Here is a 25551-nt window from a genome sequence, read left to right as displayed (position 1 = left end):
TTTAAGGAGTCCACATGCCTCTTTCCCCAAGCCTAGTGCTTTTGCTCACCTGGCTTTGGGAAGGCAGCACAAGGGCTGGGAGGGGGTTGTCAAATGTTGCCAAGGGCTGCCCAAAGAAAAGGGCCACGTGTTGGACCACCCTGCCTTAGACCCTCTTCTGGGTGTTTCTGTGTCCAAGTGACTGAAGTGAGTAGTAGCTTTCTCCTAAACGAGCTTCTATACAATCTGGAACCTAAGCAATTGGGATTCCAGATCACATGGCAGTCTGTAGACACCAAAGTATCTCACTCCAGATGTTCAGCCTATTACACATACACCAGTGGGAGGGGCTACTCAGTACAACCCGACTCTCTGTTTGTGCGTTGGTGTTAACCATAAGTTGAACGCCTTAAAAAGGGGCTTGGATTTGTGAGCAAATCTATGAGTTTCTAAATTAAAAGGCAGCTCCTTTTGCAGCTTTACTTTTTATCATTAAGTTTCCCCAGCCTTGTAAGTTATAAATCATGACAATTAAACAGTTTTTCATATTGATACGGTTCCTATCAAACTTCCAGTACGATGGAGACTGACATCGTGCGACTTCTAAACTCCATTGCCTGCCGACAGAAAGACTGCTTACCTACACTGGGCAGAATTTGCCTGGGACAGAATTTGGGCTGTCACACAATAACATTTTAAGTCACACTGTGGCATAGCTCCCAAGAAGCTCATGGATGGAAAGTTCCCATCTCTTCCTGCCACCCAGCACTCTCTTCTTCCTGCAATGCTCTGGAAGCCCCCCCTTACAAAGAGACTTTTTAGGGAACTGGAGGGTGAAGGAGGGGTCAGATGAACTTCCTTAAGTTAACGTATTTTGGAATCCACATCTGTGAACCTGAAAAAATTAAGAATAAACCCAATAAAAGGGCAAGTGCTGTTTTTGGCCTCAGGAAATACAATACACAAAATATAAAAATAGTATTTCTCATTTATATGCCACATTTCAAACGTTCAAAGTGCTTAACTTAAATCATTTCAGTCCGGAATGATAGATCTGTATTATCTCCCTACTGTAAATGCAGGGCTGAGGCTAAGAGAATATTGTTTCTCCAAGGCTACCAGGAGTTTGAGGTGAGATTTCAAACAAGGACCTCCCCGCTCCCATGCTTAACTACCCCATCAGCTCTCTCTATCAGACTAATGCTACAATCCTGGGAGGAGTCTCACTGAACTCATGGGACTGTGCTGCAAAATTATGTTGGAGTTATGACTTTTCAAGGTTTAAAGTCACACAGAAGTAAATGCAATTGAGGATCACTTTACTGATTTTGTATCTCACTGGAAATGATGAAATGCACTTTGGCTGCAATCCTAAACACACTTGTTTGAAGTAAAAGCATTGAAATTAATGGGACTTTCAAGTAAATGTTTCAGCCGATTTCCTCCCCAGTGTTATTGTCTACTATGGTGCCAGTTGACTTGCGAGATACTATATTCTCACAAAACCACGTATTTTCTTGAATAAAAGACTGCTGAATCTTACCAGGGTTTTCAGTAGCACATTACAGGTGTTGTGCAGCTAGAACTATTTCTGGAAGAGTCCCAACAGTGTAGCATTTGCAGTGCTCTAGCCCAGTTTTTAATGCAAAATTTATATGCCACTAGCAAAGTATTAATGGATATAATGGGTATAAGAGAGGCAGTGTTGGTGGTTTTTAATTCATCACTTCTTAAGAATGATCAGTCTCCTCTTCTTCCACATTTATCCAGTTATTAGAGTCCAAACCTTAACCAAAAGAATGCATTGATATGGCAATGTCCACTTTGTGCCCTCAACAACTGGAGTAACACACCACATGCACACAATCCACACATTTCTGTAACTATGTGCTAATTAAATTGGAGCTGCTACCTGTGGCTCTGCATGCGTAATCAGAGACTCTTCCTACTTCATCCAGAGAAATATATAAAAACTGGAGAAAAGTCAAAAGTGGCATAGTAGAGTCAAAATCCTTAAAGATGGGATCACGCTAGGTCATACTCAAAGTAGACCTGCTGAAATCAATGGACCTGAAAGAGTCATGACCTAATCAAACGAAGTAACTGGACTTATTAGTCCATTAATTTCAAAGGGTCTCCTCCAAGTATGATTTAGGCAGATCCCACATTGAGTTATGCTGCACAGGTAAGCCTGGCCAAGTCACCATCTTCCTCAAGGGGCTAAGGGAACAAAAACGAGATCATCTCAAATATGTTGCCCAGAGCTTATAAAGGGAAAAGGCAGGTAACAAATGGGATCAATTCATACTTTTATCACTTTGTGAATACAGAAGGGAGGCTAGAACACATTATGGGATGATGGCAATGCATCCAAGTGAGGTAACTGTACCAGGTGTTATGCACCAGATACCTGAAAGATGCTGAAGGGTAAGAATAGGTTCCCTGGCTCCTTGTCCCTGTGTGGCGCAATCCTTAGGATGCGTAATCAAAAGTTCTGCTGGGTGCAACGTGGCTTGCTCCCTAGCCAGTTACTTTAGGGCTGGTGGCTTAAAAGGTACGCAGGAAGGCTAGGCTGTGGGGGTGGGGAGAAGAGAGCCAGACTTGTTCAGACATGATCCCTCAACCCAAGAGGAAAAGGAGTCGTATCAAAGGGTAAATACACATCGCCCCTCATCAGGAGCCGACCCCTTCCAAAGGGATTCGTGCAGCAGCTCCCTAAAGCTACTCGCCTGCACTTGTCCTGCCAAGTAACGAGGATAACCTCGCGCGCCTGCTTTCCTTCGCCACCTGGACGGGCACCTGACTTAGGCGCGCAGCTGCAGGCGGGCCAGGACTTGAGAAACCGAGTATCTCCACAGACCCAGCAATGTTGGTAGAAAGGAATAGGCCGAAGGAGAGTGGGGGACGCTCCGGGGTCCCCCAAAAGTTGGGAGCAGAAGCTCTCTCGCCTCCTTCCCCCCAGAGTAGGAAGGAGAAAAGTTTTGTGGGGCGGAGGGGGGGAGAGAGATAGAAAGAGCCCCCCCCCCGGGACGGAGCAGCTACCCCTCGCCGCCGCCGCCGCCGCCGCCACCTGTGTGCTCAACCCCAGCCCAGGCACTTTCACGTCTCCTTCTCTCGCCTCCATGGAGGACGTACCTGGCCCGCTTTCCTCGCGCGCGGCGCCTCTCCGGCCGGCGCCCCCTCTGCCCTTGCCTCTCCGCTTCTTCGCGGGACCCTCGAGCGGCGGCGAGGCGGAGGCGGCCCCGCGCTCCTTCCCCGCTGCCCGCCGGCGCGACTCGCTCATGTCCAGCGCTGCTGCTGCTGCTGCCGCCGCTGCGCCTCCGCAACCTTCGCTCCTCTCTGGCAACGGCGCGCGGACGGAGCGAGCGATCCTCCAGTCGCGAGCGAGAAGAAGTTTCCTCTCTCGGCTCCTCTCCGCTTTGGCTTCTTCGGGGGTGGCTGAGCCCCCCGCGCTTTCCTCCGCTCCTCTTTGCGCGCCCGCAGCTGCCTCGGCGGCTCTCACTCTGCTGCCCTGGCTCCCATCCCTCGGACTGCTGCGAGAGAGGAAACTCGGCGCAAGGAGTTCTCGCTTGGTTTCAAACTCTGCCTCCCCCCCCTCCGCGTTTTGGGTTTGTCTTTTCTTTTTTGGAGGGGGAGCGAAAAGGAGGAAGGAAAAGTTGCGTGGGGGGGATTCCTTTCTGCCCGCCCCAGGCACCCACACGCACGCAAGCAGGCAGGCAAGCAAGCACCGCTTGCCGGGGACAGGAGGAGCCTCGTCCAGCCCCTGGGGGCAAGGAGGGTGTGGGAATGTGGGCGGGCGGGCGGGGAGGGGCGGCAGCGGCGGGCCGCTCTTCCCGAGGCAGGCAGAGCCCGGCAGAGGTCGCCTCAGCTGCGCCTGGAAAGCGACGCCGGGCAGGGCTTGACGAGAAACGCGCTCCGGCTGGTGCCGAGGGAAACACCTTGTGCTTTCAGTTGCAGCTGGATAAGGCAGTTCTTAAACCAGTGATAGGGGGGGGGGACGGAATGCTTCTTAGCCAGGGTCTCTTCTTTACCCCCCACAAAAAACACACTCCGAAGGAAACAAAAAACTAGTACAACCTAACAGGACACGGGCCTAGTTCTCTCCCCCCATACTAGACCCGTGTATTGGCTGTCACCTCAGAATGCAGGGGTCTCAGTGACAAAATAATAATCTATTATTTACCCCACCCATCTGGCTGGGTCCCCCCAGCCACTCTGGGCGGCTTCCAGCAAAACACTAAAATGCAATAACCTATTAAACATTAAAAGCTTCCCTAAACAGGGCTGCCTTTAGATGTCTTCTAAAAGTTTGGTAGTTATTTTTCTCTTTGACATCTGGTGGGAGGGCGTTCCACAGGGCGGGTGCCACTACCGAGAAGGCCCTGTGCCTGGTTCCCTGTAACTTGGCTTCTCGCAGCAAGGGAACCGCCAGAAGGCCCTCGGTGCTGGATCTCAGTGTCTGGGGAGGACAATGGAGGTGGAGACGCTCCTTCAGGTATACTGGACCGAGGCCATTTAGGGCTTTAAATGCTTCTCCATTTGAAATAAAATATTCCCGTTGGGTATGGCTAGAGAAATTGAATCAAAGGCAGCCTTCAAATCAATGAAGGCTGCATATAAGACACCACGGGTTTTCTTGGCGTATTTGTCAATAAGATGTGCTAAGACAAAACAGTGATCTATGGTAGATCTGCCTTGCCTAAATCCAGCTTGCTCCTCTGCTAAGATGGCCTCAGCGTCCATCCAACTAGTTAATTTGATATAGAGGTGTTTTGCATATAATTTGCTAGGTGTAGGTAAAAGACTAATAGGTCTGTAACTCACTGGGTCCAATGTGGGGCCCTTTTTATAAAATGGGATGATTATCTCCTCGGCTCACTGTTCGGGGAAATAGGCCTGTTGAATCAATGTGGGAGAATATTGTCCCCAGCAGGGGGGCCCACCACCCAATGTTGGTCTTCAGAAGTTCTGCAGGAATATAATCTATGCCAGGGGCCTTGTTGTTCTTTAGCTGGTATTGCTAGAGAGATGGGTGTGAGGGTGGCCACTGTCACTTAGCTTTCTATGCCCTTCGTCCACTCCCAATAAAATATTTGAGGGGGCTGCCCCTCTCCCCAAGTTGACAGGCACTGCCATTCAAATGGTGTGCGCACACCACATCGTGCGATCAATTATGTTGTTCTTGTTGTTTAGTCGTGTCCGACTCTTTGTGACCCCCTGGACCAGAGCACGCCAGGCACTTCTGTCTTCCACTGCCTCCCACAGTTTGGTCAAACTCATGCTGGTAGCTTCGAGAACACTATCCAACCGTCTCGTCCTCTGTTGTTCCCTTCTCCTTGTGCCCTCCATCTTTCCCAACATCAGGGTCTTTTCCAGGGAGTCTTCTCTTCTCATGAGGTGGCCAAAGTATTGGAGCCTCAGCTTCAGGATTTGTCCTTCCAGTGAGCACTCAGGGCTGATTTCCTTCAGAATGGAGAGGTTTGATCTTCTTGCAGTCCATGGGACTCCCAAGAGTCTCCTCCAGCACCATAATTCAAAAGCATCAATTCTTCGGCGATCAGCCTTCTTTATGGTATGTAAGGCGGGACTTAACTGCTCTCCCTCCCTCCCAATAGTTTATTTAAGTTGGCACCCCTGCCCGGCACATATGTTTTCCCAGGGGTAAGTGGGAAAGTGTTGGTATAATAGCGGAAAGGGTTTGAACACTCTCTGCTTGCACAGTAGGGCTGTCCAGTTCTCTTATTTGCCCTTGACCAAAATTTAAAGACAGAGAAGGGTTGTTTCATCTAGTCTGGGTCTTTTACGGGAAATCTTGGAGGCCTAACTGGATCAGGCCAGAAGACCTGCACCTACTATTGCCTTTTGGCTAAGGCAGCAATTCACATGATTTTATTTAGAAGAAGCCTCAATGAGTAAACAGAATCAGAGTAACAATATTACACTTCCCAGTGTAAACTGGAGGTTTTTGTGAGCTGTGAATCTCATAATGCTTTTGTTTCAAAGTTCACCTTCTTAACCACAAGCTCCCTTGGTGGACTACTATATCGTGCAAGGTTCCCTATGTGAGGATTGCTATGTGAGGATAGCAATACTGAGCGACAGGGTTATTGTAGGGCACATTGTAGTACTTAGAAAAACTTATTCATATGCTTGTGTTGCTCTAAATACTGCATCATCTTCTCTCATCCTTTATCTTTCCTCAGCATGGAAATTTCCATGCATTTAGTAGAATTTCCTTTCCCCACCCGAACACACACTCTCTTGCATAAAATTGTGCCAATTTTGTGGGTGTTACAGGGGAGCAAGGGAGCTTTAGAACCTGTGGATCATTATTTATTTATTACTTTATTAAGTCATGCTTAATACAGTCTCCAGAATGCACCATTTTGTGACATCATGGATCTCAGCTGAGGTTTCTTTAGGCATACTGGGGTGGGGGCAAAAGTGTTGTCCACCCCCCCCCCGTGGATTTCATCCTGAACCAAAGCAGGGATACTTATGGTACTTCCTGTCTCTAGAATTTCAGCTTAAAAGTGCAATCCTATTGATGATGCATGTGGGTGTACACCTTTATTGATGACAGAATTGCTCCAACAAGTATAACTGTTTCATACGTTTTGATATTCTCACAGTAACCTACCTACGCAACACTGCAAGGTGTTTAATAACTCTTTTCCACAGCTCCTGTTCCATTTTGAATTCCTAACCACAGAAAGCTAGCTTTACTCTGTATCCCCCCCCTCCCCTTCAACACATCAATTTCAGCACACATTACTGGGGATTGAGGAGGAGGGAACTGTCCCCTACAGCAAGGTTATCTCTGTCTTTTTCTATTGTATTAGGGTGGTATATCACTTGCTGTGTCTAACACAGGCTTCCTCAACCTTGGCCCTCCAGATGTTTTGAGACTACAGTTCCCATCATCCCTGACCACTGGTCCTGCTAGCTAGGGATTATGGGAGTTGTAGGCCAAAAACATCTGGAGGGCTGAGGCTGAGGAAGCCTGGTCTAACATGAATAAAGCACGGGATAAAAAAGTATTCTTTTGGGGAAAATACCATACTCTGAAAAGATTCTGAGCCTCATTCATAGAACCATCCTATTGATTAAAGTTATTTATAAAACTGCCCTATGCAGAGCTGTTTCATAGCTCAATCTATCCCAGTACAGTGGTACCTCGGGTTAAGAACTTAATTCATTCTGGGGGTCCGTTCTTAACCTGAAGCACCACTTTAACTAATGGGGCCTCCTGCTGCTGCCACTGTGTGATTTCTGTTCTCATCCTGAAGCAAAGTTCTTAACCCGAGGTACTATTTCTGGGTTAGTGGAGTCTGTAACCTGAAGCGTCTGTAGCCTGAAGCGTATGTAACCCGAGGTACCACTGTAATTTAATTTAATGTATTTATTAAATTTGCATAACTGCCCATTATTACTATTCTCTAGCTGGCTTTTAAAAGCCCACAACCATACTATTTACAACTACAAAATAAAACACTTAAAAACTACTACAATCAATAAAAAATATTAACACAAAACTTAGGTGAGATAGAATAAAAGTAGTAGTACCAACTACTACCTAAGGCTATGCTGCATGCAAACTACATGTGAGTCAGGATATTTCTGATCAGGAAATTAGGATTTGTTTGTTATAAAAGCTGATCAGCTGGTTGTGTTCTGGTGTGTGTGAACTGGCTTGAGGCTGTGGTGCTGGGGGTGGGTCAATATTTTATTCCCTTGCTGTTTTCCTGATTAGCCCCCATCGCCTGAAGCCCCACAGGCTAGCAGAAATTATATAGGATCTACACAGGTAGATCCTGATCATGCATCCCACAAATTGGGTTAGATCCAAAGCTCTGTATAAGAAAGACATTTGTTTAGTTCACATGTAAATATTTGCAGGGCCGCACTCCAAGGTCTCAAAAAAGCAAGTTCTCCCGTGTTAGAATGAGCTGTTTCTGTTAGGTGCAACAGATTTAATCTTGCTACACATCCTATGAACCAGGCCATATGTTGGTAGTTGAAAGAGATTCTGTAACCCACTCCTTTGTATTGTGTTAGTGTACTATCTGATTGAAGTACAGCTTTTGTGAACATTAGCAATTGTAGAAGAATCATGTGGAAAGCGAGCAATACCATTCTTAGGCGGACATGCAAAATATCTACTCACCTGGTGCCACAATCACAGGTTTACTAGTATTTCAGTTTTTGCCTAGAGTTTATTTATTTACTTATTTACTCAATTCATTAGCCACCATGCATTCATTAAGATCCCAGGGCAGCAGTCAGAAAATTAATACAATAAATACAATAACCACATAACCAGTAATAAAAATTAAAATGGCAGCTCATAAAACAAATGCAACAATGCACAAGACTCATGAGTAACATCAAGCATTTGAGCAAAGAGATCTGTCTCAAGGCTACATTGAAAACTATCTAATGAGGAACCCAATCACACCTCCTGGGGGATAGCATTTCATAACCTGGGTGCCACCATCAAGAAGGCCCTGCAATACATTATAAACACACAAACGCATGCACACTACTCTTCATTCATCAACAGCACCACTAGCAGGACTGTCTCAGCATATCATCAGGCTTGATGTGGCAAGGAGAATCACTTCTTCAAATATTTGGGTCCCAAGTCATTTGATTTGGGTCCGAGAGCATATTGGCAGCCAGTAGCTGAAAAGACTACAACTATGGCAGTTTACATACTTTTAGCAGTAATCTGACATCACTGTTGTCTCTTTTCAAGTTATGTTTCATCTCCTAGTTAGGTAAATAAATAGTGAAAAGAAATCCGCAGCACCCTCTAGAAAGGGAAGGTAGTGGACTGGATTCTAAGAGAATAAAATCTTGATATCAGTACAAGTTATTTGACACCTTAATCTGATTAACTTCAAGTGATTTCAGAAAAGAAGTGACCAGTATTGCATGCATATTGTATGTTCCTTGTTGTCATAAGAACAGTAAATGATGTCAGCATTTTCAGATTTCTAAGATAATTCCTGAACGAGGAGTGATGCATGCTTTAACATGGAACTTCATTTGCATTTACATAGAAGTGTTGTTTTCTTAATCAAGATGTGTAAGAAGCTAGAGTGACTTTATCTTTTAGTACTTGGACTCGTGTTTCTCATACTTTTCACACATAGGGCACGTAGAGAGAGAGAGAGTTTTAAGATTAATAGATGAACTGGATTCTAGTTCATGGAAGTTTATGCCATACAAATTTGTTGATCTTTAAGGTGACACAGGGCTCAGTTGTTTTAGTTGTAGCAGACTAACCCAATTACCTATCTAGAAAGAAATATACTGTATTTTTCTGTGTATAAGACGCCCCCATGTATAATATGATCCCTATTTTTTTTTAATCCAAAATTAAGAAATTAAGTTGTTTAGCTTTTTGGGGTGGAGTGGGGTGGAGGAGGTCACTTCCGCCAATCGCTCACCCGCCTGCCCACCACTGACAATCGCTTGGCACAGCCACTGCAGATCGCACACCTTGTCGCAGCCGCCAATTGTCTGCCCGCTTGCTGCCACCGACAGCTCACCTGCCTACTTGCCGCAGCTGCCAATCGCCTGCCCGCCTTGCCACATCCACCAATCACCTGCCCAACTGCTACAGTCACAGCCAATCACCAGCAGGCCTTGTTGTAGCCACCAATCACCTGCCCAATCACCACTGCCAATCTCCTGCTTGCTGCCGCCATTAATTGCACGTCCCCCCCTCTGCATTCACTATCCATGTATAAGAAGACACCCAACGCCCCCTTTTTTAGCAAAAAGCATAGTCTTATACACGGAAAAATACGATATATGTATACTCTTTTGACTAGCCCACAAAGCAATAGCCAGACATCCGCTTTGCCAGATACATAGATTAGTTATGCATCACTGTATCCTGCTCTCTCTTCTACCCAGTTATTCAGAATTCAAAGCTAAGACTGTGCTTTCTGGGTAATGATGATGCTTCTGGGATTTCCGTGTACCTGTCAGTCATGCCATGGTTCATCCTTACTGTCTCACACAGGATGATGTCAGATCCCTATTTTGGCAGAGAGAAGGGAGTATCAGTGCTCATTTAATCTGTTGTTCTCCACATTCAGAGTGTACCAAATGGTGTATACACCAACATAGTTTATTTTTTCAAGGCTTGCCCCTTTCATAGTCGTAGGACATCAGAGTGTCCTGACTCACAGCCTGATAATCACTCATTTCGGTAATGTGACCTATAACATTTGGGTAATGTAAACAAGTTGTGCAAACTTGCTATTAGCAGAAGAGCGGTCTAAAATAAGTTAGCAGAGCAGCTTTTATTTTGACCCTATAATAATGGTATTCCATTTCTGATGCTACATATAATACATGATTTCTTAAATTTAATAATGTTCCTACTCCTGAACATTTTTGAAGATAACGTGCCTTATGTTGGACTAAATATACATAGGATTGCACTGTCAGATAATCAGGATGCTAAGAGGCAACATGATATAGGTAAAGGACCCCTGGATGGTTAGGTCCAGTCAAAGGCGACTATAGAGTTGCGGCACTCATCTTGCTTTCAGGCCAAGGGAGCCAGCATTTGTCCACAGACAACTTTCTGGATCATGTGGCCAGCATGACTAAAACGCTTCTGGCTCAATGGGACACCGTGATGGAAACCAGAGCGCATGGAAACTCTGTTTACCTTCCTGCCGCAGCTGTACCTTTTAATCTACTTGCACTGGAGTGCTTTTGAACTGCTAGGTTGGCAGGAGCTGAGATGGAGCAACAGGAGCCCACCCCATCGCGGGGATTCGAACTGCCGACCTTCCGATAGGCACGCCCAAGAGGCTCAGTGGTTTAGACATTTGAGATAATTCTGAGCTACCTTCCGGATAAGATCCTGGTTTGTAGTGCAATAGAAGTTTCCTGATTTTGACGTAACAGAAAAGTGGGGCTGTAGACTGAATTGGGGCAGAAAAGGTGGTCATTTTTCTACACTCTGGCAACTGCAGACTACCATTTGCTTTTAAAAGACTAACAAAATATTCAACCTAGTTGCAAGTTTGATAAGGTGGTCTCATGGAGAGAAAAGAAAAAAATAATCAGAGTTACATTAGATGCCATTGCATTTTTCAAGTAAAGAAGGTTAAAACCCTTAAATTAGCTTAGCTGACATTTTACCTTTATATTAATCAACAGTTGCTGAACACCAAAGAAACTTTATTACCTTTAATTAGCAGTACTGTATCTCACTATGGTAACCAATAGCGGAATTATTATTATTTACAGTATGATGAGAAAAAAGAAAGCAGTCGCAAAAATTGAATCCATCAAATTGGAAGCTATCCTGTGAATTCAATTCATATGTTAGTATGAACAGGGGATATGACTGCAGAATGCTTTAAAAGAGAAACAAATTATGACATAAGACCCAGTTCTGCAATCTTCATGTTGTGTTTGAATTCCTGGCACATAATACAGTGACATCATTTCCTGAGCTATCAAAATGCAGAATCATCTAAACTAGAACAGAAAACAAATTGGAGCTTAAGTAATATTTGCAGAGTGGGGGCACTGGGAAAGGGGATTTATATTATGAGATGTAATATCTCTCTATTTCCTTAAGAGGTCAGTGCTCAGTAAGCAGCAAATAGTTTGGCTGAATGTGTGCCTTTATAAATATAATTCTAAAACAGATGTGAGGATTTTCATAGCTAATTTTTTCCACAAGTTTGATTTTTTCTCTGTACACAGCAGGGTTAAAAGAGATTGTTTCTTTTTGAAACAATCAGAAATGCTCGGGTTCACTGCTGTTTAAAATGATGAAAATGCCCATCATTATCAAGACACAGAAATGTATGCTTCAAGGATCATTTGAGTGTTAAGATTTCCTTCGTGAACTACCCTGACAAAGACATATTGCATTTCCCAAAATGATTGCCATCACAGAGCCAACCAACAATTGATAGGCTGGTTTTGTTCCCTACTTTCGCCCCTACAGGTGAATGGAAATCATTCATTCATATGGGATATTGTACAGTAAAAGTGTGCAGTTGACAATATCATTGGAGCAAAGGCTAAACCTGTTCACTGCCTCGGCTGTCTCTAGCTACTGAGACACATTCTGCATTCTGTTTGTTGGTAATGCTAGAATGAGGGAATGTTAGGTACTGACATATATATATATATATATATATATTGGTTTCGTAGATTTTCACGGGTACAGGAATGCAGGTTTTGGTGTCCTCGGGTGTCTTCCCGTGTAAAAGTTGGGGTGTCTAGGCGACGTTTCGACGAGGTCTCACTCGTCATCTTCAGGCTGGTGCTTTCGGCTTCTTGTTACTGGAACAGAGCTCTGAAGAAGCCGAAAGCACCAGCCTGAAGATGACGAGTGAGACCTCGTCGAAACGTCGCCTAGACACCCCAACTTTTACACGGGAAGACACCCGAGGACACCAAAACCTGCATATATATATATATATATATATATATATATATATATATATATAATAATAATTTATGAATTAAATCACATTACCAACCAGTTCAGATAAAGTGAAATATATCTTTGGTCATTCGAAAAACGTGCTTGATCGTGGAAAGGGGTGATTGCATTTATCAAATACATTTATAACTGGTTGTTGTATTATTAAGCTAAGGCACATGCAATTGTGTGGTCCAATGTACTTCTGCCTCTTTAGAACTGCAAAGCCCCATTGAATTTAATGGGATATACTTCCAACTGAACATACACAGATCTCAGCCTCTCCAGAACTTTGATGGAAGACTTCTTTACTTAATGGGGTGGTATCTAACGTCCCAAGATTTGCAGAATGGAACTCCCCTCCCCCTTTCCCCTGCAGCCCCACCCCCTGGGCACCCTTGAAATAAGCTCCAGGGAGTTGGGGGGTCATCCCAAGAAGATGGGGGAACGAAAGGAAATAGAAACATTGTTGCACCAGTGGAACTTCACTGACACTGCTTTAGATATTGCCAATATTTTTAGCACCGGACAATTAGCAATTTGTAAATGCTGAAACACTGTGGTGAGGATTTTTCTTATTGTAATCACCATTTTGCAGAAGAGTATTCACTTACCAGCACAGCTGCTTGTTCACACTACACATGGCTGATAACAGAAGTCATGAGCTTTGTTTTATGTAACTACCTCCACAAGCAAGAGGGAGCATTTAGTTAGGACAATGTTGATTATATTTTTCATCATTCATCATTGTTGGTCAGTTCTTATGAGTTCATATTCCAATTCAGTATTTTTTCCATGTACTGATTTTGTAAATCCTTATATCATACTGATCATATTGCACTCTCTCCATGTGCATAATAGGTATGCATATACGTATGTTTTATTCTGCTTGGGTTTCACATCCAAAATTGTATAACTTGTTCTTTATAGATGAAAATAAATTATTGCCATGTTTGCCTCTCATTTTTTTGGCATCTAGATTGAAGTCCAGGATGATTTTATTCTGCCTTTCCATCAGGTTATCATGTACCATATTTTTCGCTCTATAAGACGCACCAGACCACAAGAAGCACCTATTTTTTGGAGGAGGAAAACAAGAAAAAAATATATTCTGAATCTCAGAAGCCAGAACAGCAAGAGGGATCACTGCGCAGTGAAAGCAGCAATCCCTCTTGCTGTTCTGGCTTCTGGGATAGCTGCGCAGCCTGCATTCGCTCCATAAGACGCACACACATTTCCCCTTACTTTTTAGGAGGGAAAAAGTGAGTCTTATAGAGCAAAAAATACGGTATCTCTCTATGTTGGGATTGTAAGCCAACATGGACATAGCTAATATGAAAAGAATCATATTTACCAAATTTATTTTGTTTTACAATCCCAACGTGGTACAAAAAGGATGGTGGTGTGGGGAACACTCATGTTTATACCCACATGATGTGGTGTATCTGTCAAGGATTGATTGATGAGAAGTTGAGGGTCTGGCCAGAAAAAAACAGTATTTCTGTATCTAAGCTCCGTGTTTTCCCAGCAATTAAACATTTCCAAGCTTAATAAAAATCTTTTGCACCTACTCAGCTGAATCAGTCTAAAAGTGGCTTTCATTCTATTGACATTTATAAAGTTCTAGACAGTGGCGTAGCATGGGGGGTGCAGGGGGGGCCCGGCTGCACTGGGCGCAACATCTGGGGGTTACGCTTAGGGGGCGTAAATCCACAGGTTAGGGGGCGCAAATCCACGGGTTAGGGGGTGCAAATCCATGGGTTAGGGGGTGCAAATTTCTTGCCTTGCCCCGGGTGCTGACAACACACGCTACGCCACTGGTTCCAGATTATATAAAACATCTAAACACTGGTCCAAGGGAACATTGGGGGGGGGATGCGTCATGGAGAGAATCAGGCTTTTAAACTAGTGACTCGGCAGCAGTAATACTTGTGGCAGTGGCTGACGTTTCGTTAGCGTATTTTCTGCGGCGGTGGCAGACTTTTGAGCTGTTTGTATATCTGCTTTTGTATACACAAAGTGATGTGAAAGATCTAACATCATCTGATTTATCACCAATTTTATGGACCTGATCTGCTAAAGTTCAGGAAAATGTCATCATGTGGGCAGAAAAGTTTTAATATTTATTATTTCTGAGCTCTCAAGGTCTTAAAACCAGTAACCACTAGTTATGTTAACAAGCAGGAAATGGCTACATCCCAGCAAGACACTTCATAAGAATTTCTGATCATGGAAGGGATTTATGGGGAACAATTTTCTGTGTTTTAAAGAGAGCACTTGCCCCACCATGTTATAGTTAAACAAAGCTATCCAAAACAGTTGGATAAGCGATTATCTGGATGCATGACCTTACACATCGTATTGTGACATGGACCTATCGGGGATAATACAGTGCAGGGCTTAGGTTTTGGGGGCTGGTGTTATTAGACACACCTGCAAGGCCCATGGAGGATTACTACCAATACCTGGGAACCTAACGCTCCTTGCTATTGAAACCTTCTCATTTGCATTGTCCAAGTGAGCAAACAGTGGGAGGTGCTGCAAGCCAGACCCAGAGGAAGATGCAAGAGGAAGAGCAATGGTTGCAGTGATAAAGAAAAGAAAATAGGTGCTCTCAGGGAGGAGGGACACTGAAATAACCTTTCCTGTGGGCCCCTCAAAACCTGTAGTAGTAGTAGTAGTAATAATAATAATAATAATAATAATAATATATTTATAGCCTGTCCATCTGGCTGGGTTTCCCCAGCCACTCTGGGCGGCTCCCAACTGAATATTAAAAACACAATACAGCATTTAACATTAAAAACTTCCCAATATAGGGCTGCCTTCAGATGTCTTCTAAAAGTCAGATAGTTATTTATTCCCTTGACATCTGATCCCTTGACACTTCTCACAGTGAGGGAATCGCCAGAAGGCTCTCGGAGCTGGACCTCAGTGTTCATACCAAAGAAACTCCATGTGTCGGAGGCATATCTAACAGAATCATAGAATTGCAGAGTTGAGGAGGACCCAAGAGTCATCTAGTCTGGCCCCCTGCGATGCAAGAATTCTGCCCACAGCTGTAGCGCCCTGACCAAACAATGGTTCTCAAGATACTTTGGGGAAAACCATGGCCATTAAATAGGTATAAATGTAGACATGACCTTTCAGTCAGGTTAAAAGAGTTTAAGGCCATATTCCCAAGGGTTTAAACGTTTTTAACTCTTTCTTGCCACAGCTAATAAAAAGTCCATGAGATGGAACATCATTGTGCTGTGAGTTGGTTCACTTCCACCACCCCGCTGATGTGAGATAAGGAGGAGGTGGCACATGGTGCAATGACAGTAAAGAGTAAAGAGACAAGAGATAATAGCAGCTGCATTTCTCTTTTTTTCTTTTGGCCAGGAAAAAACCCTGTTATTTGAATCTTACTCAGTGCATGTTAACCTGCCCTGTGTGTTAAATGTGGAACATGCTGGATATTTTGACATTCTGTGTTTAAAAAAACGACACAAGCCTCACAAGTGCAAATTTCCCACACGCTTCCTCAAAGCAGCAGCAGCAGTAGCAGCACCAGCAACTATGTTTAAAAATGTATTTCAACAGGTTTACTTCTTCTTCCTCTTTTGCAGTACAACTGAGTTGCCACAGAAGTTTCATACGGTAACTGAGCTATGCAAGCATATGAGAATTGCCTGAGCTTCCCTCCGAATGGGAAATATGCTGTGTGGGGATATCATATTATTTCATGCCGTGAAAGGGGGATTAAAGTGAAAGTTTACCCAGGAAACTACTCATGTGTTAAATTAAAGCCATAAAAGCTTGGTCATGACAACCCCCAAATAACCATTCTACGGAATTGCCTCTCACACACATTTTTTCACATTTCAACATGTACTATGTATATTTGCGTAGCTTCTGCTTAAGCTTAGCCAAGTAAGGCTATCTTTAAATTCCTGAAAATTGGAAAATAAAAAGGATTCAATGGCTCATCTGAAATCACTCAGCTCATATATCACCAATTAACAATTGTTTGTAAGCAGGAGGCTGAGGGATAACAATGTATTTTTAATTGACTCAAGGGTGGATGGGGTCAGTGGCATTAGCTGTGCTAACTGCCTCACGGGGAAAGGAGGTTTGAAATGTTTGCCTGTTTCCTGGGGTGAGAGACTGAGGTACATAGTGCGAGGAAGACTCTGCTCCTGCCCAAGCTCCTGTTACAATTCACACTGGGGGGGGGGGAAGAGTTCAAGAGCCATTTGCTTGTACCTTTCTTGAGTCATGCCCAAGGTGCATGGAACAGATTGCTGTAGTGCCGGGTTTACGTATAAGCTAAACAAGCTATAGCTTAGGGCCCCACTCTCTTGACGCCCCCCAAAAAATGTAAAGGGGGGGGGGAACTGGATGTACATTTCCAAAATATAAGATAAAAAACAAATAAAATAAAACCTACATACAGCAACAGTGTTTTGTGTTGTGTAGGTTCCTATGATGTAAGTAATGGACCCAGCCTGCTAGCCTGCTCCCTAAAAATATCACTGGTTTGCTCATTTCTGTATATAGGGTGCCTACATTCTGCATGTGCAAATGGCTTTAGATACCTATTAGGTCCGTAAATTTCCATATAGCATATATTCAACACAAAAAAGTGACAATTTGTTGTTGACAAAGGACAGCTGGACATATAAAGGGCCCCCTTACCTTCAGTAGCTTAGGGCCTCATCAAACCTAAATCCGACCCTGGATTGTTGGGTTTGGACTTGGAGGGTATGTTGAGGACCTGATGGGAAGCTCCCAGGGCCTAAATTAATGCCTAATACAGTGGTACCTCTGGTTATATACTTAATTCGTTCTGGAGGTCCGTTCTTAACCTGAAACTGTTCTTAACCTGAAGCACCACTTTAGCTAATGAGGCCTCCCACTGCTGCTGCGCGATTTCTGTTCTCCTCCTGAAGCAAAGTTCTTAACCCAAGGTAATATTTCTGGGTTAGCGGAGTCTGTAACCTGAAGCATATGTAACCTGAAGCATATGTAATCCGAGGTACCACTGTACTGCCAGTTGCCCATTTACAGATGGTGTAACGTAGTGTCTACATGGCTGAGCTACACACGAAGTCAGGATGTCTCCAGTCTGAATCTTTCTCCTACTATTAACTCAGTAGGTGGTCATAGAAAAGTCTCTCTGTCAGCCTGGGTTTCCCAGTGTGCAATATGGGGGATAATATAATACTGACTTATTTGATAGGGTTGTTATAAGCATCACAAATAGATAATGTATGCAAGGGGGCTTGAGCACTTGCAAAGTGCTATGTAAAATGTTACTACATTGCCTTTGTTAATATTGCCTTTGATTTAGTCTGTGCGTCAATAAAGATTGTTAACTTAGAAACAGAGTAATGTGACCTCAACATCATCGTCAGATGCTTCCTTAGTTCCAACACTGGTGTCAGGTGGTCCCAGTTGGGGTCACTTCATGTATTATGGGAAGCAAATATATATCTTTGAAGAAATGAAGACAGGCAGGGAACCTCAAACAGTTATATTTCTAGGACATCTACAATCTTATGTCAACGAACACACCTTTCAAAACATGTTTTAGCATATGCACTATGGTATACGTGGTAGAGCATCATTTGGGGCCATCATCCAGTACGTTATTAAATACTCTATTTCAATTCTGCTGGATTTACACAGGACCTGCTAAGCTGTGTATTTGTCTAAACTGTTTCTTGAAATATGGAGTTGTAATGAGAATGCAAAGCTATGTAATGCATTGGCCCTACCATACAATGCAGCTAATCTGCAAGTACCTATCACCACCACCACCATCATCATCATTTCACTGTTTTTAATATAGATAGATAGATGATAGATAGATGATAGATGATTGATAGATAGATAGATAGATAGATAGATAGATAGATAGATGATAGATAGATGATAGATAGATATAGATAGATAGATGCATATATTCCTTCTTTGGCTGTACATACCGTATTTTTTGCTCTATAAGACTCACTTTTTCCCTCCTAAAAAGTAAAGGGAAATGTGTGTGCGACTTATGGAGCGAATGCAGGCTGCACAGCTATCCCAGAAGCCAGAACAGCAAGAGGGATCGCTGCTTTCGCTGCGTAGTGATCCCTCTTGCTGTTCTGGCTTCTGGGATTCAGAATATTTTTTTTCTTGTTTTCCTCCTCCAAAAACTAGGTACGTCTTATGGTCTGGTGCGTCTTATAGAGCGAAAAATACAGTAAATGGACTTTATCAGTAGCTGTCAGCAGCATTTCCCCCCTCTATCATCCACAAAGCTGGGTGAATGAGAACAGGGCAGCCAATTTATTGAACTTGGGAAGCAGAACTTAGCATAGTGAAGCCAATTGGGGGCTGGATCCCTACCAAGCCAGGATATCCAACAGTGTCACCCTTGGGATTAACGTTGGTCCCAAACTCAAGAAACTGACAGATGCCTCTGAACTGAGAGGTTATCGCAGAGAGTTTGGGGATGAAGCAAGGGCCTCCTAGGTGATTCCTCATGTGCTGAAGGAAGGGGAACCTGGCACGCAAGCTTGTATGCTGCAGTGAGAGCCCTTCCTGCCTTTGAGGTCCTTGCAATGCTTGAAGAGTTTAGAAAAGGGGAGGGAAGTATCTCAACTTGTGCTGAGCAATCAAGATCAGGTGGTCCCCAGAAAAAAAAGATTTATGGTGGCCACTTGCCACCTGGCAACTGCATTTTTGGACTTATATTCTTTCTCAAGATATACTTAGTCATAGACCTCCAAACACACTGGAAATAAAGGAGACTGCCTTTCCTTACACAGCTGTTTATTGTCCTCCCCTGTGATTGTAGCCTCCTTTGAACTCTTGAGAACATATTTTAATGTATTCTGTTATTAATTACTGTGCAGCCTATGTCTGGCTACCGTTAGCACATTTTTAAAAGACTGATGTATGTGCACCAGCAGAGCTATTTTTTTTAAAGAATCCATATACGGTTGTTTCCATTGTCGTATTCCTGAAGAATACTGCTCAACAACCTCTGAGACTATAAAAGGAAAAGACTTAGTTAAAGCCAGGGAGATAACATGACAAAAAGGAAATGTATCCTGTCTGAGTAGGCAAAGAGAAGTGTATAGAAGGCATGCCTCGACCAAGCTAAGCTGCACCCTTGTGTAACTGTGATGGAAATATTTTTACTCACACAGTATTCCTCTAGTAGTAAGCATTACAATTCTCTGTTGCTGGTCTTCTGCAGAACACACAACATTGTTAATGGCGATCAAATCTGGTCATTTTGCTAGGAGTTATAATATTTCCCCCCTGACATGGTACATATGTATTTTCCAAATATAAATCTGTGAACACAATCCAAATGGAATTAAGAACAAACTCTTATCTTGTTCTCCCCCACATGTTAGTGATTAATGTTCTCGGACAATACGGCCGTGCACACAGCCCCTCATGCAATTCAGGACTGGATTCAAAAATTCACATTGGCCTCAATCTGATCCGGAACAATCTGGTCACAGCCTGACCTGACATCCATATCCAATAAAAAAAAATCTTCAGAAACCATGTTGGCTTGCATTGAAAAACTAACATGGTCCTAGCTTCCTTGGTTTTTTCCACATATGTGCATGTAATGTGAAGACATGATATCACTTCAAAAGGGGGTTAATCTGCAAAATTTCAGACAGGTAACTCCTGGGGATTTCATGCTAGCCACCTTTAGAGTTTGCTTTTTCAAAGAATAAAATGGTTTTTTTAAAAAAAATGAATTGCACTGAAGTATGTGCTACTACACTGTTCGTGTGTCACTTGTGAACTGACTGTGTACAATGTGAAGTATCATTCTATGTATATTGTAAAGGTAAAGGGACCCCTGTTAAGTCCAGTCATGGGTTGCGGCGCTCATCTTTCTTTACTGGCCGAGGCAGCTGGCGTAATATTCCGGGTCATGTGGCCAGCATGACTAAGCCACTTCTGGTGAACCAGAGCAGCGCACAGAAACACCGTTTACCTTCCTGCTGGAGTGGTACCTATTTATCTACTTGCACTTTGATGTGCTTTCGAACTGCTAGGTTGCCAGGAGCACGGACCAGGCAACGGGAGCTCACCCCCTCGTGGGGATTCGAACCACCAACCTTCCAATTGGGAAGCCCAAGAGGCTCAGCGGTTTAGACCGCTGCGCCACCCGTGTCCCATATGTATATTGTACAGTACAGTACAGTAGAGTATAGGAGAAGCTGTATCATGTGATTCTTCTGAATGTATAGATCAGCCGAAAGATGCAGCAGTGGTTTACTAGACCTGTGAGCATGTTACAGCTGTCAAATGGAAGATGCTTTGAATTACCTATAATTAAACCTCATGTTTCTAGAGATGTTCTTTGTTTGGCAGCAGCTACACATCTCTGGGAACATCCAGCACTGCCACAAAGGACCTTATCAGATAGTATCCTTAGGCAGCAAACATGAAGGATCTGCTATAAATTATTCAAGAATTTACAGGCATGTTTATTCATGCATATCCTGACATTCTGCCTTCAAAAAGGAACCATAGTACCCAATAATACAAACAGACAAAAACAAATATTAAAAGCAGAATTCTAATAGTCAAGTTCAATGGTTCCCAAACTTTAAACATTACAAACAGCTTTAAAAATTGCTTATCAAACAGCTTCGTGATTTATTCTGCCTTTTGTAGCAGCTGTAATCCACTGTGCTAGGTGCTGTGTGGTTTTTAATTGTATTAACATTGTTCCTTTTATTCATCATATATTGTATTACAATTTTAACACAACGTAAGAAATAAAAGAAGCATTAAAAATACAATTAAAAATCAAGGTGGGTATTTAATGCAATAGATGTGCCATCTCCTGTCTTCAACCCGAAATCCACAGCACACCATAGATGACCTGAATGAAACTTGTGGATCACTGGTGGTCAATGAACCACAGTTTGGGGACCCCTGGTCTAAACATCGTAACACAATAATCATAATCCATTATCAAGGCCTTAAAGGTAAAGGCAAAGGGACCCCTAACCATTAGGTCCAGTCGTGACCGACTTTGGAGTTGCAGCACTCATCTCGCTTTATTGGCCAAGGGAGCCGGCATACAGCTTCCGGGTCATGTGGCCAGCATGACTAAGCCGCTTCTGGCGAACCAGAGCAGTGCACAGAAACGCCGTTTACCTTCCCGCCGGAGCGGTACCTATTTATCTACTTGCACTTTGATGTGCTTTCGAACTGCTAGGTTGGCAGGAGCAGGGACTGAGCAACAGGAGCTCCCCCCGTTGCGGGGATTCGAACCACCGACCTTCTGATCGGCAAGTCCTAGGCTCTGTGGTTTAACCCACAGCGCCACCCGCGTCCCCTATCAAGGCCTTAAGTCACATCTATTAGAACTGTACAAAAAGTCTGTTACCTCCAGAAAAACTTGTATAAACAACGTTTCATAGTAACATTTTCTTTTAACATTTTATGTTTGCAATTACTCAGGTAGGAACTTAAATAGTCAGTTGTCCCAATGGAATTCTGTGAAAACTGTTAAATATTTACACCTTTAGTTGAACTCAGAGTGGTGAAATGTCTGAGATACATGCGTCCCAGGATATTTAGCAAATAAAGGCTAATGCCAAAACTTTTCAAACAGGGAAGCACTACATACTGCTAAAATTGCATGTAATGTTCACATTAGGTTGGCAAAAGTGGATATGAGACTTCTAAACTACAAAATCTATAAAGAACAGGAAATTTCAGGTTTTTTGCAACTTCAGTAGCTATAAATAGGCAGACTAATAATGACTGTGCCAGTTTCAGAACATTTATTCCATTTTTAAAATTTAGTTTTAAATATGGCTAATAAATGATTTTATACTTTCTAGTTCGTTAATCTGCTGGCTTATGAGCAACTGATTCATTAAATTTAAATAAATGGAATATTAGAGATAACAAAGGTTAGCGTATAATAATTGAAAGCTTAATGAAGAAAAATGATCACTCATTGCTAAAAAGAAAGGAAATCTAAGACATTTCCCTTTCTCTTCCCTGTGACAGCAACATGCCAGAACCAAAATAGCCTCAAAAACTGTATTAGGCGTGCCATTATTTTGAAGTTCCATTCCAGTTAACTAAACCTTTAATTAATTAATCTGTCAATTAAACGATTAAAGCTTGCATCACTAGCCCTAAAATATCAGGATCAGTTCCGATTTTGAACAACTTCTTTAATCAAAAAATGTATAAACTTTTTAGTGTCACAGTGTATTTGAAGATACTCCATTGTAGTTTCAAAAATCTAGCTATGGCGTTATAATTTTGATGCAATGTAATTTGGGACTTCAGAGCGCCACAGATTTTTTAAATGTTGTATCTAAAAGTATATATTTTTTTATTGCAATTAAGGCAATCCAGGCTGCTATCCCACCAACAAATGTGTTGACAGAGGGTTAATGGACCCATTCCTAATGAGAAACCATAAACAGCTGAAACAGAGAAGCTTGTGGTGATTTAACGAGCCCCACTTTACAGATCTAGACACTCCTTTGGCAGCAGGAGCTTGTCAACTATGCATGGTCTCGGGATCAAGCAGGCATTTGCTTCAGAAAGGTGGAAGATTTATAACTACAGCTGTTTAGCAACAGATCACCTTATGGGTGCATGCTAAAGGATGGATATTGGCAGAGCTAATTTGCTGGTTCTTGACACCATATGATTCTAGGGCAACCAAGTCACTCAGTACATCCCATTTCTAGATCTTCAATACTTTTGCACCAGGGCTGCCATGATGCAACAGCAAAAAAGGGTAATCTGCCGCAAATTATCATGCTTTTCTGCAACAGCATCCAAAAGCCTAAAAAGTGATGTATGGTAAGCAGCTGTGAGGTCAGTTATCCAAAGAAAACAAAGCAAAAAAGAAAGAAAGAACGAACGAACGAACTAAAGGCTGGAGGGTCTAGTACCCTAAAGAGCCCAGGTAGTGTTACCAGTCAGACTGGAATAACTAATTAATCTGCATTGTGGCAGAAACCAATATGAAAATCTGAACAAACACTACACTTTAGAGCTAATCTGACATCTGGATGTGGTAATCTCCACAGAAATATACAGAAGGCAAACCAAAGGGCAGACATATGGCAGGTTTCTTAGTAAATGGTTTTCAAATTCCCCAGCACATTTTGAACATAAAATGTGCTAACCAAATGGAGAAGAAGACAACATCTATATGCTAAATGGGAACTGCTCATTTATTGAGTCAGCACTAAGCAGTAATAGCCTGGTTCATTTACTCTGGAATAAACTGCGTGAGATTTAGAAAGCTGTTGTTTGAGCGAATCCAATTTATACATGGGACCGTTTCCCCTATATAGCATTTGTGTTTGAGCTGGGAAATATGGAAACCCATTTCAACCATTGCTTCTGCCTTTTCTTAATTCTGTTGTTGTTGTTTTTGCGCTGCGGTATCAGAACATTTTCTGGGTGGCCACAAGTGACTTGCAAGATTCTGCCCTGGCTCTCCCCTTGGCCCTGCAGATCAACCTTAATTCAATTCCAGCCCACCAGGTTCCCTCCTAGCTCTGCTCCTAACTAGGTAGATTCCACTTAGTTTTGCCCCTTGAGATGCCAGGTAAATACAGTGGCTCTTACCTCAGACCGGAAACCCAGTGAGTCATCTTAGGCAACTGGGAGCAGCAGTGCAGGTATAATAAAAGTTTCCACAGGAGAGATCACCCCTGTGCTTTCTAGTGGAATGATTTGGGGGTCTCTTAAGTTACAGGGCTGACATAATGTCATTACCTCAAACAAAATAAAACTCTTTTTTATTGCAACATTTCATTCTCTAGTTTGGACAAAGCTCTTGGTTAAAAAAAGAAACATGAACGGTGGGAAAATGCGAACTTACCTTCTGTGAAGTGTGAAATTAAATCCAGTGTTCTGTATTACAGTATCAGGTTGTTCAGTGACTACGTTTAGGTATAACTTATCTTTGGCTGATGTGTGACTATAAGCCAGGAAAAAGACAACTTCTAAACATTTCAGGTACCAATAATACCCTTTTAGAAGTCATCTTCTAAGGATGTTTTCTTCGGCCGACCGCAGTCCTACGGTCAGCCGCCGCCGGCTTTTATTGGCTAGGAAAGGACTAGAGTGAAGACTGCTCCACTCCTGTTTGCTCCCAACCAAGCCCTGCCCACCTGGCTTGGCCCAAAATTCAATACATCCATCCATCCATCCATCCATCCATCCATCCATCCATCCATCCATCTATTGTGCAAAGCCAGTACAGCAGAGGGCAAGGCAAGGCTTTCCTCTGAGAAGCCCAAAATTCAAGTAACTAGTAGGTGGGAAAGTCCGCCAATCCAAGCAGCCGGCCAGGGGATCCCCCCAACTGCCAGCCACCCTGCCCTGCATAGCTCTCCCAGGATCAGCCTCTACCACGATGGGCTGCAACCACCATCTACCCCAGGACTGGGTAAGCAGCCATTTTACAATTTACACAGGAACTAATCTGGGTTTGCTACTAGTATACACTCTACAGAGCAATTCAGGTCCCTAACAAGTATACCTGGGTGAGACACATGATGGCAAGCCTGTTTCTTTCATTCACACTTTATATTTTCCAGGCTATACTTTGGTGTGTGCCTTAAAAAAGCCTGTGCGAAGTAGCCCTCGCTTCCAATGAATTAAGTCAACTAATGATAATAAGAAAATTAAGTTGATCATTGCAAAGTCATGTTTAGTCACAAACACACTGCTTAAAGACTAGGTTATTCTGCACACCTTTAATTCTAAGCCAGAAAAATAGGGTTCAGCCTAATAACAGGAGTTTGTCACTATTAACTCTGTACCTCTGTACAACTTTTCATTTATTTACCTGCACAACCTATGGGTAAAACCAGGACTAATGGGAGTGAAAAGATAGGGAGAGAGCCACCGCATAACCATCCCAATATAGGCTCTACGGGAGATCCCTTTGTCTACAAATGTTTTGGGTACTTGCAATGGCTTTTAGTGCCAGTGGTTGCTACAAATATTTGGAGTTGGACAGGCCTTGTCCAGCTATTGCTAACATCCATTCACCTTTCTGCCAGAAGGAAATCAATACTGTTGAATTAAGC

General features: G+C 43.0%; 1 protein-coding gene across 11 annotated transcripts in view; it reads right to left on the bottom strand.

The window, feature by feature from the left end:
- Nucleotides 1–25551, bottom strand: part of NRG1 (neuregulin 1) — a 528537-nt gene that overhangs the window by 186104 nt on the left and 316882 nt on the right. For 2 of the 11 annotated variants that reach the window (XM_081894121.1, XM_081894119.1), the window contains exon 1: nt 3115–3692. The exons of the other annotated variants lie outside the window; for them this stretch is intronic. In XM_081894121.1, the coding sequence (XP_081750247.1) occupies nt 3115–3262 (148 nt within the window). In that variant the 5' untranslated portion in view covers nt 3263–3692. Of the gene's footprint in view, nt 1–3114; nt 3693–25551 lie in introns of those variants that run through there. 11 annotated transcript variants of the gene reach the window in all.

The sequence above is a fragment of the Podarcis melisellensis genome (assembly GCF_964234715.1).
Source record: "Podarcis melisellensis genome assembly, chromosome: 17".
Classification (NCBI taxonomy): Eukaryota; Metazoa; Chordata; class Lepidosauria; order Squamata; family Lacertidae; genus Podarcis; species Podarcis melisellensis.
Note: the sequence above shows the minus strand (reverse complement) of the source record. Positions and strands in the feature narration are given on the sequence as shown.